Below are 15,350 nucleotides of genomic sequence, written 5' to 3' on the forward strand. Positions count from 1 at the left end.
TGCTGCCAGCCCAAATGCGCCAAAACGCCCAAACGCACCCAAACACAATTGAGATCCCCAACCATGACGCTGGTGAAATGGCACTTCCTTGCTGTGTCAAGGTGTTACTAACTAACAGACTCTCAAACACGTAAATAATTTTCTGCTCTCAACTTCCCTCGTTGTCAGCTTGGTCAAAAGGATAAAGAGGAAAGCTGAGGTTCAGGTCGACTGAGGGTTGATCAAAACCTGCAGCATAAACAACATTGATGGAATGTTAAAGGAGAACTTCACCAAAAAACAATGTTGATTTATTTTGCACATGATCTCACACATCCAAAAACTGTCAACAATTTTGTACGCATTCATTGAGTTTGACATTTCTTGAGAGTTGGTTTGAGTTCAGTTGTGGACCAGTGATGTCATTCATGCACAAATGACATCACTGGTTCACAACTTAACTCAAATCAAATCTCAATAACTGTCAAACTGAATGCCTGCAAAACTGTTGACAGTTTTTGCATGTGTGAGGTCATGTGCAAAATAAATCAACGTTGTTTTTTGGTGAAGTTCTCCTTTAAGCATAGGAACATAGCAGAGAGTCGAACCTGAATGAGTCTTGTTTGTATGCTCTGATTGGCTAGTTATGGTCTAGCTAACCCTGATTGGGTGTTATTTGACAACCAAAATGATAAGGAAATAATAGTGCTTACTGCAGCTTTAAGTAGCCTCTTTATGTCAAACATCACAAACAGAGAGTATGCTCACAAACATACAGTACATGCTATTTATATACACAGCAGTCAAAGCCACTTAGCCACTGTAAGGCAAGCCACATTGACTATAGGGCCAATGCACTTTTCTTATACAGCTGCTCCTTGTATTAGGTACAGTGGATATGATATTACTCCTGGAAATATAAAATAAAAATAAAAGAAACAATAGTATGAAATATCTGATCTTCCCCATCTAACATGATATACTCGCGCTGTTCGCGTCAGCTGCGTCGAGTCGAGTCACATGTTCGAGGAGCTGCACGCAGCAGGCTCGCCAGCCGCGGCGCAGCCTGCTGGCGCATTCGGAGAGGTTTGATGCGGAAGTATGTAAAGGTAGACAGACAGACAGACAGGCAGCTTCTGGTAGTTCCTGCTACAATAGGTGTCTCCCAGAAGGCCATATTTATTTTGCCATGGTGACACACACAGACTGGCTGTCTGTCACGGCTGGTAAATATGTTGGATTTCCCTGTTGTCCAAACCTCTCTGCAGACAAACTAAGAAATGATTGGTGGCTAACTCCCTAAGTTACAGTAATATGGGGATGACCTTTCACCAGGAAGTACAAGAATGACGCCAAACCCTCCCATAGAAATACAACGTAGAATTCACCCTCCCATAGAAATACAATGTAGAATTCACCCTCCCATAGAAATACAATGTAGAATTCACCCTCCCATAGAAATACAAATACATCAAAATACTTTTTATTTCATCAATATCAAAGAGAATACGAGGGGTTAGTGTTACTGGGGGTAACTTTATACTGGGACCCTATGGAGCCAGCCTTGAGTGTTTCACTCTAGCCGGCTGTGCTGTTGACTAAAATTCACTTCATTTTGAAAACTGCGACAGTTCACACAACTTGAACATAACATACATATATTACACATCAGACTCTTGAGCTACTTCTGCTCTCACTCAGAATGTCAAAAATATAAGCGATGTGATCTATACTTTTTGAGATATTAATGTTTGTTGTTTTCCCAATAGAAAAACACGGGTAGCGAGCACACTCAAAATAGATTAAAAACTCACTGGGTGCAGGACAAGCAAAGAGTTCAGTAAAGAGAGAAGCCAGCACCCCAATGTCCTTTCATAGGATTTAAGTAGTTCCTCAAACCTGGGCAGCAGGCAGCAGATAATGAACGTTTCAATTCAATTCAATTCAATTCAATTCATTCTGCTGCCCAGGTTTGAGGAACTACTTAAATCCTATGAAAGGACATTTGCCGTGGGGTTCCGCATTTCCGGGTGGTTGTGATGTCACGCCACACAGCCGCTTTCTCAAGATCATCAGTTTAAGTGCGGCAACACCAACAGTGATACTCAACTTGCGGCCTGCGGGCCGCATGTGGCCCGCAGGCGCCCCCTGTGTGGCCCGCGATGGAATTGCAAAAAAACAAAAATAAAAAATTACAGTGCGCCTGAACGCAACATGCAAGATACCCGCTGAATAAGTGTCCAAATGTTCATGTCATTCTGGCCAATACTCCACTTTTGTTATAGCATTTCAGTCTGGAATATGGAATATCTTTCAATAATCTATGATTTAGCTGCTAAATTGTCAAATACTGCCGTCTGCTCACTACCCAGGCACTTATGTATGTACTTAACCTAACTAACTATCCGGTGTGCACAACATTGTCAGACTAAACTCCAGCTGACACCCCAAAAACCTACAATCCGCTACAGAAAAATGTATATTGTTTGTTTATTAACTGGCCCGTTGAGTATCCCTGCTGTAGGCCATCAACCAGAGCATGGTAACATCAGTAAGCACCAGCAATAATTAGTAGTTAGAAAAGAAAGGGAACAAAATCATTTTCTGTCAAATATAATGTCATGTAAAAAGACAGATTATACATCAAATGTGCTTGGTAGATGAATGTCAAAAAACGGGAGACGACATTTGTTTTACAGATTCGTTTTTGAGTCGACAAATGAACTTCAATCAATATCGCTGCCAAAGTTGAAGAAAATGTTTCATTCAAATAATACTAATATACTAATGCTGCTACTATGTTGCTATCATTACCACCAGTGTGAGTATGCCAATATGGATAACTGATAAGCTCGACCATAATTTCCTGAGAAGGAACAGGGAGAAGGAAGTAGGAAGTGCAGTAATTTACTGATATTCTCCTCACCTGAACAACAGCGCTGGGGGCGAGGCCTCAGGCTGTATATAACCTGCATCAGCCACAGCAGGCACAACACCAACTTGACGTTCATAGAGAATCTTCAAGAAGATTAAGAAGGTAAGAATATTTTTCATATTTCTCTCTTTCTCTTCTTTTTTATTTTATTTCAGTCTCTGGTATTCGCACTTGGATAAATTGTTATTATAGCCCTCCTTGAGAACAAATGCAGTGAATTGACTTTTGATGCTGAATAATCTTTCATGATATGATTCAGAGATGAAGCTGCTGGTCTGTGTCCTCGCTCTGGGCCTCTGCCTGGTCTGCAGTCACTCCAAACCATCAGGTACATCCTATATGCAATAGACAGGTTTCTAAAATTGTTATTCCCAATCATGCCAGAATTTTATTTCATACGCATTTATTTGTTTGTTTGTTTGTTTGTTTGTTTGTTTGTTTGTTTGTTTGTTTATTTATTTATTTATGTATTTATTTATTTATTTATTTATTTATTTATTTATGTATTTATTTATTTATTTATTTATTAAAACAGACACTTTACACCACACTTATTGTATTTACTGTGGATTTTGCTAATGTCTAAATGTACCCGGGCTTTTGCCCTGCCTGTTTTTTTTTTACTTGTGCTTACCTGTCCTTGTAATGTGTAGCTACATACTTGGCCAATAAATCTGATTCTGATTCTGATTTGTAAAGTTCTACTAACCACGACATAGCAACTTGTTTCATATCCTTTTGTCATGATGATCAACTTCATATTTCTGTTTCTTTTCATTTGCAGGGGAATATCTTGGCGGTCCTTTTCTCGGAAGTTGTTTTGAGGAAGCAAAGAAAATTGTCGACGATGCGTACAAGTACTCCAGAGAAGTGTGAGTCCACCTTTGACTTTTCTTCATCCTACAGAGTGAACTACAGAGTGAACTACAGAGTGAACTCCTGGATTGTCGTCGGAATTAATTCTGAAAGCGTACACTGAAAAGCTATTTCACGTAGTAGCTACTCTGCAACGTGCATTCAAACGATTCAGTATAATTCCATAGCTTTAGTCATTTTAAGAATAAGTACTAGAAGGACTTGTATGTCATTTTCACCGATTCATCGCTAATTGATTTGTGAATGCTATTTCTTTACCTAACCGTGTGTCTACATATGTGCCTGTTGCTGTGTCAGGAGTCTCAGCAGGGTCCGCAGGGAGGTGGTGCGGCCGCACGACATCCTGCGTCTGATGAAGCAGCCACGAGGAGACACGCGCTCCGCGGTCAGGTCTGCAGACTACATGGTCCAGACCCTCCGTCTGCTGCACGACAGGGTCCACCACGTGCACAAGCGCTCCCTCAATGCCACAGGTCAGGACTGAATCTAATACCAGCATTTTCCCAGCGGGATGATACAAAAGTATACAGATATCAAATATGGCAAATGGTCTCCATTTATAGAGCGCTTTTATCCAACGCGCTTTACAATCAGTAGGTACATTCACCCATTCACACACACATGGCGGCAAACTACCACACAGGGTGGTGGCACACCATCGGGAGCAATTTAGGCTTCAGTATCTTGCCCAAGGACATTTGACATGTGGACTGGAGGAGCCGGGGATCGAACCACCGACCTATTTTATCCGGAGCGATTAGTGGACAACCCGCTCTACCTCCTGAGCTACAGTCGGCCCACAAATACAAAAATGCACCAGACTAGAGAACATAATGGAGACACACTTAGAAGCGTGCTCACACGCAGGCACACACACGCACACTCACACGTGCGCGCGTGCATTGTTTTTGGGGGGGGGGGTTTCCCTTGTTCTCATTGAGGGCAAAAAGTCTGTTACGGTGTCAGTTTCATCATGTGTGGGCCAACTACAAAAGATCTGTGTCACGTCCCTCAGATTTACTCACAGAGGAGCAGCTGAGGAGACTCGCCGAGATCAGCGGATGTTCCGGTCGGACCAGGGAACCGTCCTGCCGCACGATCCAAAACCTGGACAAATACCGCACAGCCAACAGCGTCTGCAACAACCTGTAAGAGCAACAATGTAGCAGCAATGTAACAAGTATAGCAACATGAGACAGGCTTACATTATAGGCTTACATTTTGACTATAGAGGAATGAGTGAAACTTTGAATGACTTTTTATAGGCCCTTTCCACAGCAACCGTTTTGAGGTGGTAAAGCAGGAGGTAACGCAGGTGTGACCAATAACATTAACGAGGGCCCTGGCAATGGAACACCTACTTGGAATGGGACCATCATTAATGGTATCGGTTACTTACTTTGGCTTTACTTCCTGCTTTACTACCTCAAAATGTTTGCTGTGAAAAGGGTCTATAAAGTAGGAAATCTAAAGTGCTCTTTTTTTCTCAAAACACTCCCTTTTGAGGAAGCACTTCTTTAGCTTTCTTTGGGAGGTATATTGCATTTTTATTTACTTAATATTACTATATACCTATATATACTTAATATACTTGTGTATTTTGCTCACTTAAAAAAGCAAGCACACATTTTAAAAAATCACATTTTTAAACATCCATGCAGTGTTATTATAATTCATGTTGGATTAATAGAGAGGCAAAGTGACCGCCTACTTCCTACTTCAGCACTGTACCAGAGATTTTCATCCGCCATTTATTTTCCCATCCACATTTCGTAAAATGCGTATAAAAATAGTTTTACTTGTTCAAACCAAACGGTACAGATATATTTAGAAACAGGAGAGATCGCATAACATTTCACTGGGACCAAAACGTAAAGAAAATGCGGGTTTAAATAAAAAAAAAATCCGATGTTTCTTTTAGTTTTGGTCCGAGTGAAATGTTCTATGGTCTCTCCCAATTATAGCGTTAGCTGAACGGTTTGGTTCGACGACGTACAACTATTTTATAAGCATTTTACGAAATGTCTATGGGAAAATAAATGGTGGATGAAAATGTCTGGTACAGTGCTGAAGCAGGAAGTGACGTTCCACTTTGCCTCTCTATGGAAACTTGGCTAGAATCTGTTTATTTCAAGACCATCTTTGTGGAAAGTTACTTTTGAAACTAATTAGTTACTTTACTTCTCCGAAATAGCAACTAGTTACTTTACTATGTTGGTTTTTATGAAAACTAACCACTGGAGTACTTTCAAGTTTTTTTTTAATAATATTTTTATTTGGTTTTTCTGATTTTAACAAACAAAAACAAGAGCATGGCAGCTCAGACACGACATTGGTCTGGACAGTGACAGAAGGTGGAAGAATAAACAAAAAGTAAGGGAGAAGAAAAATAAGGTCAATCTCCAGAGACATGATGCGCTACATGATTATTTGGTACAAATTTCTCTTCTCTTAAATTTTTTCCTTTTCTGTTCCTTTATACCAGAACGAACAAACTCCGACAGAAACAAAACAAAACAAAAAACAGACAACAAAAACACGCGTACGCACACACTCCAATGCTACAACATGGTGATTGTGGTTGTAAAGATATAAAAATAAAAATAAATGAATATTGTGAATAGGATCCTGCATAGGGGGATCCAAGGGAGGTCAGTCAAGCGAATTACCCACCGTCCCTGACCACATCGAGGTAGGCCGGGAACGGGTCCCAAACAACAACAAAATTTCCAAGTGAGTTGGTCCTCAGGAACCTGAGTCTCTCCATCCGTATAACAGAAATCATATCCGCCAGCCACCGCTGAAAGGAGGGTGGAGAGGGGGACTTCCATTCCTGCAAAATTTGTTTCTTGGCAACAATTGTCCCCTGTGCCAGAGCTTGTTGCACAGCTGTGGGGAAGTCCAAAGAGGACTCCGAGCAGCCTAGGATGGCGAGCTCTGCCTTCAAGTTGCTCACTTGAAAACGTGACTTTAAAATACCTTCTGCTGATGACCTCACTCTTATTGTGCACAACTGAGTACACAATCGATTGTTATCTAAAGAAAAGCCTGTGAAAGGCAAAGGAGCTTTCTGGGCCCCACTGATAGACGATAAGCGAGGGAGGCGGAGCCTTGATCTTGCCTAGTCTCAAAGTAAACAGCAGATAGCGCTCACCACATATAGAGAGCCAAAGTGGAACGCCACTTCCTGCTTCAGCACTGTACCAGAGATTTGCATCCGCCATTTATTTTCCCATAGACATTTCGTAAAATGCTTATAAAAAGAGTTTTACTGGTTCAAACCAAACGGTTCAGATCTATTTAGAAACAGGAGAGATCGCATAATATTTCACTCAGACAAAAACGTAAAAAGAAATGCGGGTTCGAAGAAAATATTTTTTCGATGTTTTTTTAAGTTTTGGTCCAAGTGAAATGTTCTATGGTCTCTCCCGATTATAGCGTTAGCTGAACGTTTGGTTTGAACCAGTAAAACTCTTTTTATACGCATTTTACGAAATGTCTATCGGAAAATAAATGGCGGATGAAAATCTCTGGTACAGTGCTGAAGCAGGAAGTAGGCGGTCACTTTGCCTCTCTATTGGGAAGTTCTTTCAATTCTCCAATGCACAGCTTACAGTTAATAATAGTGCAAAAAAATTAATTTGGCCTGAAAATGTAACCATTTTAAAGAAAAAGAAAAGTAGTGAAATGCAAGTTTTAGAAGGTAACTCATAGCTGATTGCATCAATTGAAAAATGAATGCATCAAGATACCCGTTAGCACAGAAATAATCTGACTGAGTAACGTATGAAATGTAACGCGCTGCCCCCAACACTGTTCCTGACTGAGAGTCAGGGAGGCTGAGTGGTGCTTACAATCAGAGGAAATATTTGTGCAATACAGTATGTCTAAACATCTTGGGCCACATGTGAACATTTCCCTCGGCTTTCTCAAGTGAAAAATGTCGATCTCTCATCTGCGTTTAGAGAGAGACCTCGTCTCGGAGCCTCCAACACCCCTCTCGCCCGCTGGCTGCCTGCCCAGTATGCTGATGGAGTCGGGGAACCACAAGGGTTCGACAAGTCGCGGAGCTTCAACAACTTCATGCTCCCCCTGGTACGCCTGAAATACCCGACTATCGCCTTTGAGTAAAATACATTTTGACTATTGAGAAATATAACCAACCGATTCTCCTCTAGGTCAGAGAGGTCTCCAACAACATCCTCAGGATACGAGGAGGGGACACGAGCGTGGAAAACGACAGGCTGTACACGCACATGGTGACCATGTTCGGCCAGTGGAACGACCACGATCTCACCTTCACGCCCTTCTCACCCAGCATCCGCTCCTTCTCAAATGGCATTGACTGTGAGGAGAGCTGCGAGCGCACGGAGCCTTGCTTCCCCATTGAGGTGGGTGATACGGCTCACAGCCAAGCTCAGGCACTTTCCATGACGTTCCCCCACTACTGTGTTTTCAGTAGAAGATCCTGGGCCATATCCTACGCCCAGGTTATCTCTGCTAGTTTCTAGCGCTCAAAATTTCCCCCTTTTTCTTTTCCCACTAAGTAAGTAAGTAAGTTTTATTTGACAATTTAAAGCACACATAATACTGCTTCACAGAAGACAGACATTATGAAACAAAAAAACTGTCGAGGATAAAAAACACAACAAAGCCACAGGCTTATTTCCATTGTGGTCCTCTGGGGGAAAAGGAAGGGGGATGGCTGACAGGATTGTCAGGTGCAAATACAATACGTACAACTCACAATACATAAATACATACCTACATATAGAAATTAACATAAAGTACATAGTTATAAAATACAATATACATTCTCGCCCTGATGCAGTGCTGATACAGTGCTGAAACAGTACCTACCTATTCTACAAGAGTGGATGCCAACCGTTTTCTAATTGCCGTTTTAAAACTGCTCTGTGCCTCAATAAGCTTCAGTGATGCCGGAACTTTGTTCCATTCAATGGCAGCAGAGTACAGAAAAGTGTTCTTACCTACTAGAGTCCTATATTTGAAAAGTCTGATATTAGTTGTGCTGCCTCTGGTGGCATAGCTGTGGATGTCCCTAAAACGGTTAAAGTAGTTGTAAAGATATTTGGGAACTGCATTGTGTATGATTTTATGGGTAAGTCCTAATTTCAGTCAGGGTCAGTACAGCAAAGGACGTGTTTCAGCAACCCAGTGGTCATTAAAAGAGAAGAATTGAGATGTTTGAGTGCTAGAAACTAGCAAAGATCATGCTTGCCCTTTCCCCCTTGTACTTGCACTGGGCATAAGATATGACCTCCTCTCTCTAACCTGTTTTTTTTTTTTTTTTTTTTTTTTTTTAATACAAACAGATTCCTGGAGATGACCCCACCAGGCGTTCTGGCCCGGACAGCTGCATCCCCACGTTCAGATCAGCACCTGTTTGTGGAACAGGAGTCTCGGCCTTCAACTTTGGCGGAGAGGCCAACAAGAGGGAGCAGCTCAACTCTCTGACCGCCTTCCTGGATCTTGGCCAGGTGTACGGCTCCGACGAGAAGGTGGCGGTTTTCCTCCGCGATCTCACCAGCGACGAGGGCCTGCTGCGCGTCAACGACAGGTTCCGAGACTCTGGGCGAGAGCTGCTGCCCTTCACCGAGGTCAACCCGGAAATGTGCGCCACACGCCGCAGAACCACCAACGACTCGAGTGCGGCAGAGGTGCCCTGTTTCGTTGCAGGTTAGTGTGAGCTCTGCTTGAATGAATGAATGAATCAATGAATGAATGAATGAATGAATGAATGAAAGCTTTATTTCAGACAAATAATAATAAATAAAATAATGTATATACAATAGCACAAAATACCAAAGGAAGAAAACAGAATAGTTAATCATAATACAATGCCAGCGGCAAAAGTCCGAAAATGTACTTACCGGCATATAGTCCTACCCCGCCCAAGTTTTATATTTTAATTTTTTTATTGTTTTATTGTTTTATGGTTCAGTCTTTTAATTGTGTGTATACTTGCTTTAATTGGGTCTGCTTTTATTGTTTTAACTGTTTTGAACGGCCCACGATTGCTATCCCTTCACCTGCATTACTGTACTCCTATGTATTTTTATTGCCTGTTAAGCACTTTGTAACATTTGTTTTGAAAAGTGCTATATAAATAAAGTTTATTATTATTATTATTATTATTATTATTATATTATTATAATTCATTTCCAAAGTTTAATCAGTTGACTTCCGCACATAGACACCTTGCCTACTAGGTATTATTAAGGTTATAATTATGGTATCATTCGTTATAATTTATTAATGACGTATATTGTTGATCTTTACTCATTTCTTGCTTGTGCCTGAGTTTGAAAAGGAAGCAATGAACACACCACAAATAAACGATGTACCTGTACCCTTGTTGACGGGATGTAAATGGGTTGTACACAGTCGTTTGTTTCACGTGTGTGTTTTGCGTCATTCAGGTGACGTCCGCGTGGACGAGAACATCGCCCTGACCTCTTTGCACACGCTGTTTATGCGCGAGCACAACCGCTTGGCCCGCGCACTGCGGAGAATCAACCCGCAGTGGGACAGCGAGACGCTCTACCAGGAGGCGCGCAAGATCATGGGTGCTTACGCGCAGGTAACAAAACCAGCACTATCGGCACTCATATTTACGTCTCAAATCTCCAATGTGTGTGTGTGTGTGTCTGATGCTGTACTACTACACCTTAATGACTTACACCCCAAACATCTCGTCTCCCCTAGGTGATTGTGTTCCACGACTATCTGCCGCATATTGTGGGCGACGAAGTGTTCCGCACAAAGCTCACGCCGAGCCGGTACCCGGGATATGATCCCAACGTTGACCCCAGCATTGCCAACGTGTTTGCGACAGCAGCGTACCGCTTTGCCCACCTGGCCATCCAGCCTATCCTCCCCCGCCTGGATGCAAACTACAGAGAGACTAGACGCTTCCCCAACGTCCCCTTATTCAAGGCCTTCGTCGCCCCCTGGAGGATTGTCTTTGAGGGTACGTGGTAAAGTGATAACTGCAGTTTGTTTCTGGTACTCAGTATAAAAGTACAGTTAACATTCAGTAACACAGATCCACCAAGAAATACACACCAAGAATATTGCCTAATACACCAAAGTATTGCACAAATGGATTGGCGAGTGCTGTCTTGATGATTGTAGTCTGTGTGCGGGCCGGGCAGATCAGGAAGTGAAACGAAACTGTTTACGGCAGCCACTTCGGCCTTAACCACAAAATTACAAAATTACTTTCAAACAAACTGTTAGAATATAACGAGAGATGTTCGCGAGAGTAGAAAACCCCGTGAAGTAGCGAGGAAAGCCGTCCTTCTTGTTTTGGGTCTGTTGCTAGGCAGAGCGAAACGGTTTACGGCAGCTGTAAACTGTTGCTCGGCAGAGCGAAACGGTTTACGGCAGCTGTAAACTGTTGCTCGGCAGAGCGAAACGGTCTGCCTGGCCCGCACACAGACTATAATCATCAAGAAAGCACTCGCCGTTTCACTCGCCGTTGGTCTCATCTACTATTAGAGGTAAGATGTGAGGCATCGATATTAAATTTATAGACTGTTTAGTAACAATCGAAAATTTTGCTCGTAGTTGCTTTAAACCTTGCACAGATCCCCTACAACAAGATATTGCATATTTCTCCCATTAAAAGACCGTAGGCTAGTGGTAAATATTGCACAGATCAAGAAGATACAGTATTGCCACAATAAGATGCTCTTCTGTCTCTCCGTGTGTAGGTGGCATTGACCCTCTGATCCGTGGTTTGATTAGTCGTCCAGCTAAAAAGAACATTCAGGACGCCATGATGGTGGACGCTCTGAGGGACCGGCTCTTCCAATTCGTCCGGGAGCTGGCTTTGGACCTGGGCTCTCTCAACATGCAGAGGGGACGCGAGCACGGACTGCCTGGTACTGCCTGCTTACATAAACATCTGTTCATCCTGCCATCTCTTTCCTTCCTTGTATATCTATGTAATGTAATGTTGGTTGTTTACTCCACTAGGCTACAATGCATGGCGCAAGTTCTGCAGGCTGTCTGAGCCTAGGAATGAGAGGGAGCTGGGCGTGGTCCTGAACAACGCAGATCTGGCCCGTAAGCTGATTCAGCTCTACGGCACGCCTGCCAACATCGACCCCTGGATGGGAGGCGTAGCCGAGCCGTTCGTCACCAACGGCCGCGTCGGGCCTCTGTTCGCCTGCCTTATCGGAACCCAGTTCCAGAAGATCCGCGAGGGTGACAGGTGATTACACCTGTGTGTGTGTGTGTGTGTGTGTGTGTGTGTGTGTGTGTGTGTGTGTACGTGCGTGCGCGCGTGCGCAGGTGTGTGTGTGTCAGAGATGCTCACAAGTCCATTTTTTGCAAGTCCAAGTCAAGTCTCAAGTCTTTGAGGTAGAGTCAAGTCTCGTCTCATGTCTGAGAGGGAAAGATAATACATACATGCAGGGATAATATGCATTTTGTCAGTCCTACTCAAGATAATATTATTTTTTGTGACTCACTCTTCTCTGCAGCCCAGTAGTACCTAGGAAACAATGTGTAGCATTTTTCCTAACAAAGTGAGGAGAATATAAGATTCACTCATTGGCTGAGGAGACGAGTAAGCCACAGTGCTACATGGCCTGTGGTTGGCTAAGTGAACAGTGTGTACTGTTGGCCGTGTGTCTTCGGAAGCAGAATCTGAACTGAGAAAAGTGAAACTGAATTGAGAAATCTGAATTTGAAATCAATTTCAATTCAGTTTAGAAAGTTTAAATCTTCTCTTAGTTAAAATGGGCTAAGTGGGTGGTGTCTGTGGGCTCAGTGTGGCGGTGTGGTTCAGTCACGATTGTGATGTCATCAGTGATGTCACTTGAGCAATCCTGATGGCATCATCAGTGATGTCATCAGTGATGTCACTTGAGCAATTGTAATGTCATCAGTGATGTCAGTGATGTCACTCGTCATCAGTGAGTAGGGAGAAGAGGACAAGTGGTGCATCATCATCGGCACATAGCGTGCGAGATTCCTAGTTTAGTAAAAGTTGCATTCAATTTCTAATTGTGACAATATACTACTAAATTACATTTAAGTAATTCATTCATGCAATCTCTGTTGGCACTCATCTCTTTCCACTCTACTCTTCTTTGCACTTTGCAGGATGTGGTGGCAGAACCCAGGCATCTTCACCCCCCAGCAGAGGCTGGCCCTGGAGAACGTCACCCTGTCCAGGATCATCTGTGACAACACTGGCATCAGCTCCGTGCCCCAAGACGCCTTCAGTATCCAATCACGGTCAAACCGGCGCATCCTCTGCTCTTCTCGAGAACTCCGCTCCGTCGACCTGACGGCCTGGAGAGAGACACCCAACCGCTGCACGGAGGACCCTCAAGGTGAAACGGCACTGCATTAAACCATTGATTCGACATTGTCAATGTTTCACAGAATTTGTCACTTGATTTCTTTATGGATCACTTGTATGAAAATCAGACTTCATATTGTGCTGTTTGGTCTTGCAGGGGTCGGCTGCCAGCAGGTTGCTACGTAGGTACGGCGGGCAGTGGACACGCAGGACTCCTCATCGAACGAGGTAGTCAATACATAATATTTTTTATTGATGGTAGTATTTATTGATCTATTTAAAAGATGTATGTGCACTGTATATATACTGATTCTCTTAAATGGCTCCAAACTTCCAAATAATACAAAGAATATGAAGTCACAGAGATTGAACATGAATGAATGATGATATTGAACAACAACAACAACAACTGGCAGAAGCTACAGGTCACGTAGAAGGCAGGACAGAATGCGTGTTAGCTGCAGCGTTTCCCCTAAAAGCCATACAACTCTTAAACAATCAAAAAGTCTGTCTAATGGTTGACATGTTTGTTTTTCTTATGGCACTTTAAAGGCTATGGTTGCACTGATGTTGTATGTTGTATGGTGTAGTATGCGGTGTATTGCTACTACCACTAGGGTGCACCGATCGATCAGCAAGCAATCTGTATCGGCCGATTTTGACCTCAAATATGCGATCGGCTGATTGCCGATATTTCGGCTGATTGCCGATATTTTTTTATATACGGTATATATATTTTTTTTCTTTCTTTTTTTAATAAAAAAAAGCCCTATCACTAATCAGGCTTTCCAACGATATAAAATACAATGCCAATTGGTATTATTAAAGGGGAGAAATAATCGACCGAAATAACGTTTCCAAACTTTTTTTGAGGAGTTTATATATCGGTGATCGGTAATCGGGGATCGGTCGATGATCGGTTGGGCAGATATTTCCCATAGGCAATCGGTGATCGGTGGCAAAAAACGTGATCGGTGCACCCCTAACCACTACCTGTACTGAAAACTAATCTACCAGCCTGGCCATGTGCTAATAAAATAAGCTTGAAACTCTAACAACAACAAAGATGTTAATGAAACATAAGTTTTAAGGAGAAAACAGTTGAAAATGATTAAAAACAGACTATAAAAGCCTGCCTACAGTACGGTATAGCTCGGATCCAGCCCAAGCGGTGAAGTCAATTCTCAAACTAACACACATTGCCCACATGGAGCAATGTGTTCCAGAGATTAATATTTTAGTTTTCATCTGAGAAACTGTAGAATGTGGGTCAGTAGGCTGCTATGACTTTCTCATTGGGACAGGGAATTACAGTAATAAAGTCTGGATGACATCAGCTTACATAACAATAGCATCTTCTATCAGTCTTTTGTCATCTGTCTTTCTTTTTTTATACATTTTTATAGACATTTTTTACTTTTGGTTTTGGTTTAATTTCAGTTTATTTATTTGCACATAGTAAAATCAATAACAAACGAGAGGAAATAAGCGGATAAAAAAAAAAGATTGCGCAAAAATAGACCAGACGCAACATATAAAGCACCTGAAGAAAAAAGAAAATATTCAAATTCAACAGTAGGCTATACCAAGGGTTCCCAAACTTTTCAGTCGCCGACCGCCAAAATAACGGTGCCAGAGGCTCGCGACCCCCACTATCCCCGGAGGTGGTTGAAGCATACAAACTTTTGTGCGTACATGCTGAGAATTTTGTAAACAAAACAAACAAAATGTAACATTCACGGTTAAAAATTTGTTATTTCTAAAAAAAAAATATATATATATATAACTTTGTTTATTAGTTTTTATAAGAAAATAAAGACATCACAAAAAAATACAATACAGAACACACAATACAATACAAATAAAATAAAAACAAAATGGTGATACACAAGGAAGGTTACATACAGGATATCGGATGTAAGTTATATGGAGATGACGGAAGTCTCAATCATTGTATTTTCTCAGCAGGTTGACAATGGGTTGCCAAATTTTCGGAAATACCCCTTCTCGTTTTGAGATAGTAAATCGGGATTTTCTCTAGATGCAACACATTTCCTACTTCCTTAAGCCACATAATCAAATGTAGGACAATTCTCACATTTCCAGGACTGTAGCAGCAGTTTTCTGGCTAACAGAGTGGATAGAGAGATGGCCTGGGCCTCATATCTATCTCTCACCCTCAACTACACCAAACAGTGCAGTTAGAGGATCAGGGGGAAA

At 42.2% G+C, this 15,350-nt stretch overlaps 1 protein-coding gene across 1 annotated transcript; it reads left to right on the top strand.

Moving 5' to 3' along the window:
- Positions 1-3,175: 3,175 nt before the first annotated feature.
- mpx (myeloid-specific peroxidase) lies at positions 3,176-13,360 on the top strand (the record flags this gene model as incomplete). The annotated part of the gene is made up of 13 exons (XM_083657352.1): positions 3,176-3,242; positions 3,699-3,786; positions 4,088-4,263; positions 4,806-4,938; positions 7,756-7,885; positions 7,969-8,181; positions 9,127-9,490; positions 10,234-10,394; positions 10,520-10,784; positions 11,530-11,700; positions 11,795-12,032; positions 12,929-13,161; positions 13,288-13,360. 13 exons carry the CDS (start codon positions 3,176-3,178, stop codon positions 13,314-13,316), a joined length of 2,268 nt encoding a protein of 755 aa, XP_083513478.1. The 3' UTR covers positions 13,317-13,360.
- Positions 13,361-15,350: the final 1,990 nt, after the last annotated feature.

This window comes from Poromitra crassiceps, assembly GCF_964638095.1.
Source record: "Poromitra crassiceps genome assembly, chromosome: 21".
Taxonomy (NCBI): Eukaryota; Metazoa; Chordata; class Actinopteri; order Beryciformes; family Melamphaidae; genus Poromitra; species Poromitra crassiceps.